The sequence below is a fragment of the Melopsittacus undulatus genome, chromosome 13 (assembly GCF_012275295.1).
Source record: "Melopsittacus undulatus isolate bMelUnd1 chromosome 13, bMelUnd1.mat.Z, whole genome shotgun sequence".
In the NCBI taxonomy this organism is placed as follows: Eukaryota; Metazoa; Chordata; class Aves; order Psittaciformes; family Psittaculidae; genus Melopsittacus; species Melopsittacus undulatus.
This window is the reverse complement of record NC_047539.1, coordinates 2,323,763-2,340,287: the sequence shown is the minus strand read 5'-3', so window position 1 is coordinate 2,340,287 and position 16,525 is coordinate 2,323,763. Positions and strand designations below refer to the sequence as shown.

Here is a 16,525-nt window from a genome sequence, read left to right as displayed (position 1 = left end):
ACAGACCAAATTCAGCAGAGGTCCAGCAACTTACTGCAACAGTGCTATGTGCCTGGCTGACTCCAGGAGCCAAAGTCTCAGCCAACGCCATAGGTTGCCCCAGAGGGGTGCTGGATGCCACATCCCTGGAAACATTCAAGGCCAGGTTGCATGTGGCTCTTGAGCAACCTGATCTAGTTGAAGATGTCCCTGCTCTCCTTGCTCATGTAGGGGGGCTGGACGAGATGACCAATAAATGTCCCTTCCAACCCAAACTATTTTGTTCTTCTATGACCACTCATGTAGACTGCCTGTCTCTTTGAATAAATCCCCTGCAAAGGCACTTGAGTTTAGCAGTAGCTGCAGGAACATCCGCTCTGGTCCTGAAGTCCATTTGTAAAACTGCCACAGCTGTGTACTTCCCAACCCTTCCCTTCATCCCTCATCACTATCCCCCTGCTGCAGCACACCACATGCTCTGGTCTCCACATACATGTGTTAAGGAAACATGCTCTACTTGGTCTACAAGAAGGTGGAAAAAACCCCTCAACCCACAGACACCAAAATCTTCCAGCAGCAGAGCTGAGGGGAAAGGAACCATGGGGCTGGAAGGAGAAGGCAGGGTCAGGGAAGGTCTGGGAGCCTCTTAAACTGGCTTTGCTGCAGGATAAGATGCTCATGTAACTACACCCTTATTAGTGTTATTTTTTTAAAGCTGGATCATTTCACAGATCTGCTTTACAAACATGTCATAAATGAGATCTGCTGCAATGGAACAGTTCTATGTGCCTACAGCTGGAGCCTGAATGGAGCTGTGCTAATTTAGGCCAGCTGAAGACCTGAGCCTGTTATTACCCTAAACTTGACTTTACCAGTCTGATGGGGACAAAAAGCCCTAATTGCCCATGCACTATTCTTCCTCAAACCCTGTCCAGCAGATTAATTTTCTAAAGATTAAAAAAAACAATTAAACAAGGCCTCTACCCCCCCCATGTTATCATTCTAACCTCAGGTTTCATTTCAAAACTCTTGGAAAACTTCCAGATCTTCAAAGTTTTGCCTAAAAATAGAAAGTATGTTCTGCAACTGACTTTAAAGATGTTTTATTTACTCATTCTAGTATTACCACAACTGCTCTTTTAAAACTGAACCCTGAAGTACTTCTTGCCATTCAGCCCCTATCAAGGGAGGCACCTGCACTTCTCAGCTCTCCTCTGTGCAGGTTGTGATGCTCTGGTAGGGAAATGCTGATAACTACATAAAGGGATTACCTGGCACTGTTTAACAGTGTGGCAGGAGAGCCCTTTGGCTTCTTAAAAACCTAAAGGCTTGAGGAGAGGAGTGGGCCTGGCATCTCTGCAACCCTGTTTACCCACTGAAAACAGGGCAGAGAGGCAGCAATAATGGGAGCTGGGAGCGGCAGTGCCACTGCTGGCTCTGCCCTACAAACACAGCCTGGTGTGATCCCGCAGCCCACAGCACTGCTGCCCTGGGACCATGCAGGTCCCTTCACACACACAGAGGAGGAAGAGATGACAAATAATCCACACAGCCTATCTGGTAAAGGCCTCTGCATTTTATCTCTGGAAAAGGCACAACCGCAGCTCCTGTCTCTGCTACAGCATCTGAAGCACAGCCTCAGGCAGGTCACTTCATCTCAGAAGCTGGTTTACAGCTGTCTCAGCTGTACAGACAGTTAATACCTCCTCACACTGAAAAGCATAATTCACTAATGCCTATAAAACAGTTGGTGCTTTCCACATGCAAGTGTTAGGAGGAGGCGGGGTTGTTGCTGCTCTTTCAAGGAAATGTTCTGCAGCAATTACATTGTGAGAGACACCCTGGCTTTACCAAATGACAATATTAGGAAAGTATGTAGACAAAAGCCAAAAGAGAAAACTTTTTTAATTATAATTCTGGCACTTAAGCCATAATTCACATTTACAAGTCTCTGTGTAAGTTCTTCCTGTTCCTGCCAATGGATGCACAGGGCTTTGAGCTGCAGGCTCGAAGGAGCTAGGGCTTGGGTTTGCAATGGGGCTGGAACCCTCATCATTTATCCTTCTTGATATGTGAGATGTACCTCCCATTTCACATAAGGAGAGAAATGAGATGGAGAGGGCAGAAAAGTCCTGTCTCTCCCATAGGATAGTGGAGTAAGTGGGTGATGGAGTCAGGCGTTGGACAGGGCTCCCTGCTCCAGGGCTTCCTTCCAGGACTCTCCCTCCCTGCCTGCTCATGTGCCTTTCCCCATCAGTGTGAAAACTGGCCCTGCAGTACTTATTAACCTTGTTTTTTCCAGCCTTCCTGATCATACCCTGGCAGCTGTTGGTCCAATGCTTAACATGTTTTTAAAGACATTCTAGTATTTATAGGCGCCATGGTATTCTTATAGGATTGAGCAGGCTTCCACTGGGAGACTCCCATCGGCTGCAGTGGGAAGCAGCACTGTTCCTGTAGGAAAAGCAGGAATGTAACCAGAGAGGAGAGCCTGAATCACAGCTGATATCTCTGCCACCCACCCAAGATGCCTTCTCCCACCATGGCAGCAAGTTTTACTGCTTTGCAACAGGATTTTTTGACACTTTCTCCGTAAATAATTTATTATGGAGACAGATTAAAGTTACAAGGCATTAAATCTTGCACTTCCAGCCTCACACGTTTTCAGTACTGCTGGGCCTATGGCTTGTTTGGAGTAGCCCGGAGGGGAAAATATCCACAGTGCTCCCATGATATACGTTAAAGTAAGCTGCTTTTTATTTCAATTTGGAAAAGTTAAGTAAAGCAAAACCTCAGATCTAAGCTACAGGATTGAAGGAAGAGGTCACAAGGAGAGGAGGAAATTCAACCGTATCCACATGAATGACTTAGTTTTGGTTTCTAAACCCATATCTGATTAACGAAAGACTTCCATTTTCATCTAGTGACTACATTAAATATAAACAGACATCAATCACAGAAAAAAACAATGATTACTGTTTCTATCAGTTGAAGCCACCACTTCCAAGCCGTGTGACAGAGACCTTTTTACAACATATTGCTTGACACTGTGCTAGTGGATCACTCCACTTGCATGAAGAGCTGAAGGCCATCATAGAATCAGCCAGGTTAGTAAAGACCTTTGAGATCATCAAGTCCAACTGTTACCCCAGGACTGCCAAGGCCACCACTAAACTGTGTCACTATGGGCCTTATCTACACGGTTGTTGAATGCTTCTAGGGATGGTGATTCTACCATTACTTCTTTATGTCTTTGGTCATCAACATATTACAGTATTAGCACAAAACTCTGGCCAGTTCCTTTCAAAGCCACCAAGCATCTTTTTCCCCTGCTTTCTCTCTGGAGCAGTTTGCTGCACCCAGGGAGCTCTCTGCAGTCTCAAGAGCAAGGCAGAGATTTTTGGTCCAAATTCAGACTCATGGCACAGTGGTCTGACTGATGTGAAATACAAGCACTTGTCACCAAAGCCATCCTTTGGGAAGCTGTTTCAGCACTTTGTGCTTAATAAGATCCCTTTCAGAACTAACGTTATCTGTGAAGAATCAGGATGGAGCTCAGTTTCTTCAGCGATGATTAAAACCCCAAAACCCAAGTGGGGATCCCATAAAAGACCAAAGCATCACTAATGCAAATGCATGGACTAACAGAAATGCATTCTAAGAAACAATTCTACTTCTGGGGGATGATATTTCATAAACTATTTTGATGAACTTCTGCCAGGGACCATTTTGCTGAGCTTCACCACACGATGAGAGCAGCAGAGAATCACCATTGGATTTCCATCACAATAGAAAATCACCATCTTCTTGGTGGCTCTTCAGCAACTTCTGAAACATAAGCTAGAGTTGCAATCCACTTCCCAAACATGGTCAAAACACCAACCAACCAAGCCCAACCAGACCACAGAATATTCTTCAAGTTTGCATTCCAAAAGGCTTTTCACAGTTGTCATTAGATGGCACTTTTGTTTGTGAACCCAGCGCAATGACATGGAAATAGGATTTCAGGCTGTTTCTCCCTTCCAAAAATGGTTCTTGCAGACTCGAGTGAGGGGCAGGCTGGACCCCCCTACCTGCTCCCTGCACCAACAAAGCCATCCTGTGCTCCACGCCATCAATGCAGCGCTCTTTCATGAACTCCAAATTCACTTATTTTAATAAAACATGCTACTCGAGCCATCTGACATTTATTACGCTTAAGCAACATAAAATGGAAAAGAAACATCTATGACCAGAAACAACCCTTCAACTCACTTTTATTGCCAAGGTTCTGATTTTTTTCCCCTTTCTTTTTGCTAATAACAGTGCTTCACCTTGCCTGCTGCAATATTGCAGGAAATTCCCTGAAAGAAACTCTAATGTGGATCGCAGCTGTGCAGTTTAAAGCTGAGCAAACCTTTAATTTCAGGGGTTCAGGCCAGACCAAATGTTCCTGTGCCTCCAGTTGCAACACTGCAAGCACTTTCCTGCTCTTCAGTGTGCATCATTAGCAGACAGAATGCATGAAAACATACTCTGGAAAATCCTGTATCACCAATGTGATGCGGTGGGATGTTAAACCTCGCTCATCAGGGCAGTCCTACTGCCTGATTTGGGAGCCTGGCTGGCACGGGTAGGTGAGCAGAGAAGCTGTGTCTTTAAGATGGCAACCCTTTGCCTGTGCCCATATATCACTGCTCCATACTGCGGTGGCTTTTCTGCCTGCTGCTCAAATTTGTCCAATTAGACACGGCCCCACAGGGTGGAATTCAGTGTGAAATGTGTCTACTGATGTCTGCAAATTAACCAACACAGACATGCTGCTTTAAGGCCTGCAAGTGACAGGCAGAAAAATGCCTGCTCAGGACAAAAGCAGCAGGACTGGCTGTGTAAAAGCCCGGATCAGCCTGTTAAGGGATTCCCAGACTCAGCTAGGTAAAGTGTGTGAGCCGCCGCGGCACTTCGCACCTCAAGCTGTGCTGTCTCACACCACTGACCCCTCCATGGCGACATAAGTCTCAAGAAGAAGCCAGGATTATCTGCCTAAGAGTCTTACATGTGTCATGTAAGGTCAGGTGCCAACTGCAATGTAAATTAGTAGTTAAGAGTATTGGTAGCTAGACAGATGCTGGGAGCCTCAATTAGAAAGAAAAGTCAGATTATAAGTAATTAAGAGACACAAAAAATGCTCCAGGGGCTAAATACCTAAACTGCCTCCAGTGTGGGTTTTTTCCAATACAGCCCACATTCCTGAGCTCTCCCACATTCTGCCTCCAACACCCCTGCAGGCTCCAAAGCCGGTCTCCATACAAATATTCCTGGCATGCTGGTGTCAAAAGTACCAGAGGGGAATTACAGAAGCAAGGTGCCTTCACTGGGCAGAGGGCAACACCAGGCATATATAACTGCTAGAAAAGGGGGAGCTTTGTCAACTTCTGCCATACCCAGGTCTGACAGCTTTTCAAATACATGTGTACTTTAATCATTCCTGCTTTGAATATTGTTGAAGAGGAAGAGTGACAGCTACATATCCTTTGAGAAGTGCTTCTATTGCTGCTCTGTCTCCCAGATACCGTAACACATGCAGCTAACCATAAGCATATGCAATTACAAGTAGCTGATGACCTGGCAACCTGAACCTATTTTATAAATACGAAGACCTCTAATATCTGCAGCACCAGAAGAACCCCATCACGAGTCCCATTTTAGAGACAGTGCAGGACATCCAAATGATGCAGCCTGGGGTCCAGGTGAGTTTGCAGAGGAGCTAGGAAGGGTCCTGCAGAACCCCACTTCCCTACCAGCTTGCAGCAGCACATGGTTTAGGTACACAGTATTTGATAGAAAATCTGGATAAAACCTGGATAAATCTGTATAGAAATCCAGTTCTTAGCACCCTTTCCTTGGAATATCTGCCACCTGACAGAGAAGAACACTTTAAAGATACGTTTGATTTAGAGCCACTGAGATTTAAGAACTGTGCTTCAATGCTGTCCTCAGCATGGAAGAAGTGAAGCATATGCTTACCTATATGATCGAGGTGATGAACCCGGTAAGGTGGAGGGACTGCTGGCCCCATAGTGTTTGAGGGGCTGGGCTCTTACATTTCAGAGAGCGTTAGAACACATGGAAAACCATACACTTGGGTTACTTATCAGGGCGCTCCAGCTTTGAAGAAGCCACTCACTACTTTTAAGTGTTTCTCTTTTTTTTAGAGGCTGAAAGACTGCAACAGGTTCCTGAGAGCTCCATGAGACTACAGCAGCACCCGCAAAGGACTAAGGAACACTTATGTCAACAGGGAGCTCCACGCTGAGGCCAGCACTTCAAAACGCTGAGAAAGTTCTTCCCAAATAGTTTTGTGTTTCAGTTTCTTGTGTTTTTGAAGTGCCTCATCAGGATTGGATGTTTCTTGTCATTTTACAAGTAATTCCTTATTTTCACAACCATGAATCATGGAAGGAATTGACAGTCTCCTGACATTGATTAAATGGCAGCCGATCCCTGAAATTATATCACCATTATATGTATTACACCTAAGGTTCCCAAACCCTGTAATGCCCTCAGCAGCCATATAAAACTCCTCTGGCCACAGACCTTGCTCTATTTTATTGCACAGCAAATGATTATAAGCAAATAAACGCTAGCAGAGAAGGGCGGAACTGGAAACACCATTGCTGCCATACAGATACAACACCTGAACAGCGTAAAAAGGAATAATGTAAAATATATGGTTGATATCAAAGGCTTACTGGATTTTTCTTTTCTCCCAAAAAGCCCCATCTTTGTGGTAGAAATATTGCAATGTTACTGTATGACCCTCCCAGCAGCAACAAAGGCTCTGAGCTGTTCTGTTCTGTCAATCACTCACTCAGATGAATGCAACTGTCTCTGGATTTTCACTTGTTTCTTTTGTTACTTAGAATTATAGAATAGCATCACAGAACAGTTGGGGTTGGAATGGACCCTTAAAGATCATCCACTACAACCCCCCCTGCCATGAGCAGGTCTTCAACCAGACCAGGTTGCTCAGAGCCCAGTACAACCAGACCATGAATGTCACCAGGGATGGGGCATCTTCCACTGTCTGGGCAACCTGTGCCAGTGTTTCACCATTTACTTGGTGGAAAGGAAATGTCTCTGCCTGAGTTAAAGCTCTGGAAAGCTCCACCATCAGCACAGCCCCTCTGACAAGACCTCAGTGGCCTTACCAAGGGTATTGCAAAGAGGAGACTCATAGGAAAAGCTATTTAGGAGCAGGCAGGGAGGAGCTGCTGGCATGGATGCCGAGCATCCTTACTTCAGGAACAAGAAGCTCTTGGTTATCAGCAGTAATAGGGCTAATTGAAGACCCAGTCTTATGCTCACAAGTTTTGCCACAGGTCATGGAGCACAACAAACTTCTTTGTAATTTAGATCACAAGTTACAGAGATATTATCCTATGACGATAAAACTTGTCTTATACAACAAGTAAGCGCTGAATATGGGTGAGGCAAAGAGTGGAGCTAACATGAACCTTTGGAAGGGTTTCTGCATATTTTTGTCACCCTTTTGTCCTTTCAGAAGCTGTGTGGATAGTTATAGCAGGGCTGACTATGTTATCTTATGTACTAAATCCGCCTAGATCTGTAGATGATGTCTTAGGGGGTGAAAAAGATTAATAAGGAATCACTCCAATGGCTTTAGGACAGCTAAGAATCTTAACCCATTTAACCTCCCCTAAAACACACAATCAGATCAGAGGAAGTTGCAGGAAACTCATTTCAAAGACTCCAGGCGACACTTTTTAGGTCAGATTTACAAAGCTCATTAGAATGAAGGTCTGTTACTTTAGATTTTAATACTAAGACATACTAAGAAACCCTCTTGCCCCATTTAGGAAACATACAGAGCAAAGAATGCAAATTTTAAAAAGAAACTTAATCTTAATGCATGTGTTCTGCCACCAAATCTGAGTAAAACCTTCCTAGCTTATGTTCTTAAAGAAAACAGAAGAAAACACATCAAAAAGGGACAACAAATGCCTACTTATTTACATCTTTTTATCCTCTGAAGTAGCACAGGGGATGTAGAGAGAATACGATTCTTTGCAAATGATATTTGCTCTGGAAGAAACAGAACTATTTAGACATGTATGTGACTGATCTTCCTTGTCACCTTCCTAAAACTGTTGTGCCCAAACGCATTCATATATTCACTGACACTGGGAATCTGGGTTGGGTCCATATGCAGCTAAGGAGAGGGGAAGGAATGACGGTGCTCAAGGCTCCCTCTCTCAGTTTTGTGCAGAAAGAGCACAAAACCTGAAGGTAAGCTCTAGCTGACCTTTGTGATAAGCAAGTGCCTCTTAAGCAGAGGAATTAGGACAGAAACATGGAAAAAAATCCAACAGAAGTAAGGCATTTCCTAGCCTTGTCTAGCCTGATTTGGAATAAAAAGGAAGGGATTACTTTGTGCAGTTTCTGAATGACAAGCCATCAACATTCTGTGGTTAACTACAAGGAAAAAGTCCTATGTAGAATGAGGTAGATGGCTTGGCAAACTTTAATTTTAATCTTGTGAGATCTCCTAATAACAAAAGGCCTCTATGATATATTAAACAAATTTGTAAATGTATGATCAATGCATTTGACATGTTATTTAATTATGATTCTTCATGACAGAGACAATATGAAAAACTAGTGTCAACATTCTGACAGTGGAATAAATAAATAGATGTAATTATTTCTTATACCGATCCCAGATGAATTGTAATGTATCAGGCCAGACTGCAGACCAGAGTTCTAAGGTTTCCTTAATATGATAGAGTTTGATGTAAGGGGTGTCATGTATCCAATATTTTGCTGTTTTATTAGAATAAAAAGCTCTCTGGGGATTTTGAAGTTCAAATGGTCACAAGTCTCCCTCTCCATTGCTATTGTGCTTAATGCAAGGATAAGCACTGGAATATGTTTAGAAAAATGCTAGTCTATCTGGAAAGAGCAAAACATCAGCGGGCATGGATGTGAACCCCCCTGAACTTGTGAAAATGTAGTCCTAGATGGGATTGTGTGGTAATTTTTCTCTACCCTAAGCACATGCCGGTCTCGGAAGAGAGGTTTGGACACACGGGACAGCTGATGTGTAGTCCGTCAGCAGGGCTAGGCTCAGCCCAGAGCTTTTTGCAGGGTAAACCCACTCCTTGTGGGAGGGCTGAGCACCAACATTCCTTCTTGAGGACAGAAAGTAGTTGTGGCGGTGGGTCGGGCTGAAGGCAGCCAGCACACTTGTGGCCATTATCACACAGACAGGAAAGAATGCACTATCTGTTTCTTTAGCCAAGAGAAATTATAGTTAACATTTAACATGAGGGAACTAACTTCAAAGGAAAGCCAGCTGGATTGGAATAATGGGAGATGAAAATGCTAACACCAGCACAAACTTGCAGGTGGTCGTATTTGGCTGAAAATAATACATCTGCAGTAGAGGAGCCTGCTGCAGAGCAGTGCCTGAGACAAGGCTGCTGTTTGCTGGGGAGTGGAGAATGGTTATGGTGAGCTGCTCTGTGTGCTAAACACAGGCAGAAGCCTAGGGATGGCCAAACATCCCTGCACACCCTGACAGCATTCCTTGTGCAGCCACGGTGGTCAGGGAGTATTACACGGCTGGAGGAACTTGACCTGCCAGAACACAATGCTCTAACAACCATGCTGGGAGCTGATGGCAAGGGAAGAAAGAATAATAGAGAGAATAATAAGAAACAAGAAAACATCTGCGTGCTCTGCTAATACAGCACTTCAAGGGTTTCCATGCATCATTCTTCCCAGTAAGCGGACCAATAAGTGGAATAAAGTCACCAGAGCTACGGATAATCAATATTCAGTGTTTTCAGGAGATTCCCCACTAAAAGCTGCAGAACCACATCTGTCTGATGGACTACATCTCAACTAAAACACTGTGCTTTGTGTAGCTTGATCGCAATTGAGCAGGCAGTGGATGATTCAGCTGGGTTTGCTTCTGAAACTAAGCTACCCAGGAGATCCTTTCAAGCCTGTTGATACAAAACCACTGACTTAATGTCTCCTTCCCTGTCAGCTGGCTGCTTCTTATACAGATCAACTGCATTTTAGTCAAATACTCATGTTGCCATAAATCACACCAATTACACCTGCTCAATTTAATACAGGTATAATCATTATACTGATTATTAGTAGGAGAAGGCACTAGAAGCAGTAAGGGTATGCAGAAATCCTCTATGCATGTGAGTTTTGCTAGGCTTTTCATTATTTTTTAAGGCAGCTGTATATTCCTGGACATCTCTGTTGACACTGACCTTACTGGAGATTTTATTAACAAATAGCACCTATACAACTATGCTTGTATATAGTATAAAAACTCACCAGCAAATTTGTTCTTACTTTCTGACTTCAGCCTCAATACTAGAGGCAAATGGCAAATAAAGGATGGCAACAGTCCCTAAGGGAACAGACTCCAGCTCTATTAAACCCAAACGGAAGTGATTTCTAAGGGCACTGCACCAGGAATGCCTTTTCTCCGGTGGCCACAGATTTAAGGGTTGTTTGCAAGAGGACAGAGCCATTCAAAGGTCTAGGACCCTGCAGTAATTATTTTCATGATGTGATATGCTGATTATTTCACTGGAAACCGCCAGAAATAAAAAAGCCATAGGTCTGTCCTTGCTCAGGGTCTGAGATAACTGCCTCCAGCAGGAGTTCCTGTTCCATGGGCTTTCTACAAGAAACACCAATCCAATTCATTGTCGCATTTCTCAACAGTTTTGTAATTGCATGACCATTGCTCACTTTGGTTTTTAAAGATTTCTTTCTAAGGCAGCAAATGTTTCATTCTCTGCCATGATCAGAAGCCAAACAGACCTGAAAAACTGAAGCCTCTGATGCTTCAAATCTGCACATTCACTACTTGAATTTACCTGCAGACTAAGGAAAGGAGCGGGCTAGCCTCTGCCCTCACCCGCAGCTCCCTGGAGAGCAGCCTGGATGCAGATAAATCCTGTGACCTGCCCAGCTTTCTGTATGGACAGCACAGGGCCAGAAATATCTGCAATACAAAGCAAGGAAAACTGCATACCACTGTGCAACAGGAATTTATGGAGGAATATGGATAAAAAATAACATGTAACATTAATATTGCTGCAAAATGACTTTTAGACATCAGGGTAAGACTTGCCAGATTTGTTGTGGTGCCTGTTTTCAAGCATAAAACAGCGCACCCTTAGTCCTTAAGCAGATGATGCTAGTTTTAACAAATGAAGCTGGATTAATTTAAAGTATTTAAAGTGATCAGCAGACCTTAGGTTAACGAACATATGTCATTTTCTTCTAAGTTTCTGTTTTGATGAAAACATACTGCCAATCTGCGCTCTTCTACAGCTTGTTGTGCAAAGAGCCTACCTGAACCCTCGGCTACCTGCCCCAGTACCTAGAAGCGGTTGCACCAGCAGCTGCTGCAGGATTAATGCACAGGAACCTTCAGAGAGATGGATTGAGGAGGTCAGGGAGATACAAACAGCCACGACACGTGTCATGTATCACTGTCTGCTCTGCCCACCCCGGCTCCCCGCACCCCCGCCCCGACGCTGGGGAAATGGCAGGGCTCGTCCAAGCGAGCCCACTTAAAGGGCTAATGGGTAAATGCATAAAACTATTAAATGCATAAGAATCCTCTTCACCAAATGGCAAAATATAATGAAAGTTTAAACTGTTAATTGAATAAACCTCTTAAGGACAGAGTGCATCAACGCAGGGTGTTTAGCAATTTGCCAGTTAGGTGCTATGCTACTTGCAAGCCAGTGTGTGTGACATGGACCTTTGTGGGAAGCGTGCCCAAGACTGCTCCTGTTCTGCAAAACTCGGACTCAGCACCATGATCATTGCTGCGAGCTGCTTTCCTGGGGTTGATTTTAAAGGCAGAAAGGCTTAAAAATGTTTTTAACATCTAGCTAAAGGCAATCAGCTCCCAAGGAGCTGCTGCTTTGGGTGCAGCGCTCTGTCAGCCTTGGAGCACAGTGGAAAATCCTCCTCCTGCAGCCTGAATTAAAGGCACAACGAAGGAGCTAAGAGCGAACCAGGAATTCTCTGTATTGTTCTATGGGAACAGGCTGCTCCTTGGGCTGAGTGTGATGCAGCTTTGCTGATGCAGAAGCCTGCAGTTGCTTTGTGAGCAGAGCTTGCCACAGGGCTGCAGCATCTGACCTGTGCTGGTGTGAGCAGCACATGCAGTAATACCTGAGGATGTTGGCCTCCGACATTCAAGTAAACTCACTTCAGAAGGCTGCAAACTAATCACAAAAGAATCCCACAGAACCTTCATTTTTATTTCATGGGCCTGATTATGTGGACCATTTCTGACACAAAATCTTGTCCATGGGGTACAACCTGCACCGCAGCAGTGATAACTGATGTTTTGTAGTGATTTCCTCAACAATAACTGGCTTCTCTGGAGATAAGCGCTGCTTTTGGCCTCACGGTTTATCCTCAATAGGAACAAGATTACTGCCTCATAACACAATTGCAAAGCTACAGTACTATTATCCCTTAAACAGCAAAAGGAGAAAAAATGATTTCTGAAAAATACCATGATCCTTCATAAACAGAGCCTGACTGACAGCAATTTCAGAGACAGTAACTAATCTAATGTAGCATTATAGCAGCACAAAGAAGTAGATTTGGCCACTGAACCAAAGTCATTAAAGATTAGACCAGCTGGTTTAACAGTTAGGAAATGTTTTTGCCTATCTGAGCTGAGGATACAATGAAAGTTGTTTTATGATTTAATGTCTCTGTTGTAAACAATATGACTTTTTGGATAAATCAATGGCTGACATTGATGGGACAGAAAACTTACTGAGCTGAGGGTAGCTTGTAAATCCAGCTTTCCAAAGCTAAGCTAACAAAAACAGTCAGACTCCATCCCAAAGTAAATCTGCATTAACATATACTAAAATAAATGTTATGCAATGATAGTCCCACCATCACTTGTTTTTAATTAGTACAAAGGCTGCATTTATTTGTGTCAAAGAAGAATGCACTGAACCATCCTTCATACTAAAAAGAAGGAAAAGAAAGAAGAAAAAAAGGAGAAGAAAGAGAAAAAGTGGAGAGAGATGAACCAGGAAATGGTAACCAAGAAAGGTTTTTAGCTGCAGATCTCCTAGCATTAGGTGCTAAAATACAGCTACACATTCTTAGGCGGAGAGCGCCTTAAAGTCAGGCCAGAGAGGTTAACTGCTGCCTTTATTGGTGTCTGATCTTTGCATGGCTCCTTCCCGTTGCCTTTATTGTGGGGTCGCCACCGGGTTGCATTCAAGTGAAAACATTTTGACCGTGTCATCAAATCTTTTGCAGAGCATCTGAGCTCTTCTGCTGCTGACAAAGAGGTGAAACGAAGGGGCGTGTTTCATGGTGTCGGGATGAATCGAAACCAGCCAGCTAGCAGACATCTTGCTGGTTTTCAAGGGCCTGCAGACATCTAAATCTCTGTGTCCACAAAAACAAAGAGTAACCACAAGGAATCTGACGCCAGCCGGCGAGAAGGCTTAGCTTTCCATTCAGGGCTTTGGCTGCCAAACGTCAATGGAGTCTGAACGTATACGGCGGGGCAAGAGATTTCTTTACACTGCTTTTCTGAAGTATTAGCAGTAGGCTATCCAGTGATCTAAAATACCAAAACATACTAAGAAGAAAGCAGGTAATTCTAATTGGCTGCACCTAATTGTTAGACTCCATGCTTGGGTACATCCTTTTAATGTAATGATTCTATCAAGTGCCATTTTCCCTCCTGTTTTGCTGTTTTCCAAAACCTCTTCAGTCAAATCACTGGTTTGTTTTTGCAGGGATTAGAGCAGGACAAATATAGCTGCTGTCTGAGGGGACTGGCTATGGCAGCCCTGTGAGTGCTGTGCTAATAAGGGAGAGAGAGAGCTTCGGCTTCTCTCACCTTTAAGCCTGTCTGTAGGATGAAGAGTCACTATTCTGTTATTTTTCTACATTCTTACAGAAATCATTCAAGAAATCAGTCAGTGGCATTTAACCCTAACATATACACAATATATGGCAAATACATATATACCAAACTCAAATAGATTTGTTTTTATACCTGCATCTATATATTGCAACAAAGGAGAGCAGTGTCAAAGGAAACGCACCAGCAGAGTTGATTCCCTGCAGAAAGCTTTTGCCCTTTGAGAGCTATGTGCTGTTTCAAGTATGTTCAAATAGTGTACTTATAATAATTCTTTGCATGATGGCCAGTAGCACCACCAAAATGAGATCTCCTATATGTTTAGAAGAGTCATAGGACAGAAGATAACATCCTGCCATGAAACAAAGTTTCAGACACTGCTAGTCCTCATAAATATTCTTAGTTCAGATTCACAGTAAGAGGTGCTTTCTACTTTGTAAAAATTGTAAAAAGGGACAGGAAACCATTTCAGTGCCCAAAAAATAGAGCCTCTGGGATGGAAGATCACTAAATAAGACCAATTGCTTTGTGGCACTTAACTCTCCAAAGGGGAATCCAGGAAAACAGTTCTGGAACTGGACCAAGATACTATACTGCCAGGAGTACACTGGGATATTGTTAATGGGACATAGGGAACTCAAACATAAATAGTTAGTGGGATTTTCCTTGCACTGGCTACAATACATATGTTTGTTCAAGAAAAAAATAGCTGGAGCAAGAAGACATGCACGTCTGGTGTTGAAGAAAAGCCTGTTTGTGTCAGATACAGTGGAGAAATTGTTCAAGAATAGTTCATCTTTAAATGAAGATCCCCCTGATCATGCTGCCAAGGTCTGTGTCAGCTTGGATTTTTTGGCTCTCTAAGTGCCAGCAGCACAAGCAAAATCCGCTTTGGTACGGGCTTTAAACATGGATATCTGACATTTTGCTGTGTTTTCAAGAATAGGTTCAACTTCTTTCTTTGCCACCAATGGTGCCATTGATCCTTGTGCTTCCTCAGTTCCTTGGGGACTGGCTGTCTCCCATGTACACAAGAAAAGTGACCACAGTGCAGTCAAATGTCAGGTAAGAAAAGAGAAGTTCAATTCCAGTTAAAGAACGAGTTCAGAACGAGCAACATTTGTCACAATTTGGGGCAAACATTCAGAATTTGATTCCTGGTCATCATCAATGAATACAGGTAGGAATAATAGAGTTAAAATGTTTCCCATCTTCATCTTATGTTGAATATGCATCCACATACACAAATGTACGTGTCTCTCCTACAATTTACAGGCAAATAACACCTCCTTATGGCAGTGCTGTCCCCTAAACCAGCACTGGGCTCAGCTTCCTCACCACGCTCACGCTTCTCCAACGTCTTTTACACTAAAAGGTAAAAACTCCCTTCAAAAGACTAAGTTTAGGTGCAGATCTTACGAATGAAGAGATGTCAGTAATGCACTACCAACATTTCTCACTTGTGACCTCTCTATTTGGAGTTCCCCATTTTCTTAATTATGTGTTTCTCATTTATCATAACCTGAAGTACTTCAAAAGCATTGCACATTCTGACACAACTATGGACAACGTATTCCTAGGAAATATCTGAGCTGATTCATAGTCTTTCCCCTCTGACACCAGAGGTTTATGTAATGTAGGAATAACAGAGCTGCTAAAATTAATGGCTGAAGGGCAAGCCATGTTCTTTGTCACATTATACATAACGCTCCGGTTCAGCAAAAGAGTGGCTGGATTATTTTGATTCTTTACTCACAATTAATTACAATTAAAAGTAAGACTGTAATTACCTTCCTTGTAAACTTTGGCCTTAACTGCTGAGCACAACAAAACAGAAGGAGGCTTGGTTAACCTCAGTGGGAAAAGAAGGTTTTCTTCTGAACCAGCCAGAGCATGGGCATTCAGGAGGAACGATTCTGCGAGGGTGAAACAAAAGCAAACTGAGAGCCAGTATCAGAGGGTTCACTCCTGGACTGGTCATTTATAAACCAGCAAGGCTTCAGGTGGGAGAGGGGGTAAAGGCTGCTGCCCCGAGCAGCTGCTCTGCAGGAAGCACAGTGATGGTGTTCCCAATAGCTGCGACTTTCAATCAAGAGAATTCAACACAAAACTTGCCCTGCTCCTACGTCTCACTTTGTATTTGTTTGAGCAGTTTAGTGCTATTGTCTGCACGGGGAAACCAGCGGCTGCCTGTGCCTGCTGCACGCATCTCCAAGGCTTTCACTGCTTCCCTTTCACCAGGGATGCTGGAGGCTGAACAAGCCACCAACTTCTGTCCTTACTCTGCTCACAGTTTATGGATGGGGACTCAGGGTCCTTTGCTGCAGTAAGACTTCCAGTCCTGTTTCAAATATGATCCTTTACTTCTTTCTCTGAATAGAGAAAAGGCATCGCAAGGCATTTCTAACTTCAGCAAAAGGCCTGTCTTGTGTGTACACAGAAGCATCAGAGAAAGCCTTCTGACAAAAAAAGACATTTTAATGCCAGGTTGTTGTGTCCCATTGAGAGAGGCTGCCGGGACCACTTCTGAAACTACAGATCTGGCTTGCCAGGAAAGAACAATCTATAGGAAAGGGAGACTATATT

General features: G+C 43.5%; 1 protein-coding gene across 3 annotated transcripts in view; it reads right to left on the bottom strand.

Annotated features, from left to right (window-relative positions):
• BCAS3 (BCAS3 microtubule associated cell migration factor) overlaps nt 1–16,525 on the bottom strand; it is a 355,971-nt gene that overhangs the window by 45,196 nt on the left and 294,250 nt on the right. The window contains exon 23 of one of the 3 annotated variants that reach the window (XM_034068741.1): nt 15,730–15,855. The exons of the other annotated variants lie outside the window; for them this stretch is intronic. Within the exon in view, the coding sequence (XP_033924632.1) occupies nt 15,730–15,855 (126 nt within the window). The remainder of the gene's footprint in view (nt 1–15,729; nt 15,856–16,525) is intronic. 3 annotated transcript variants of the gene reach the window in all.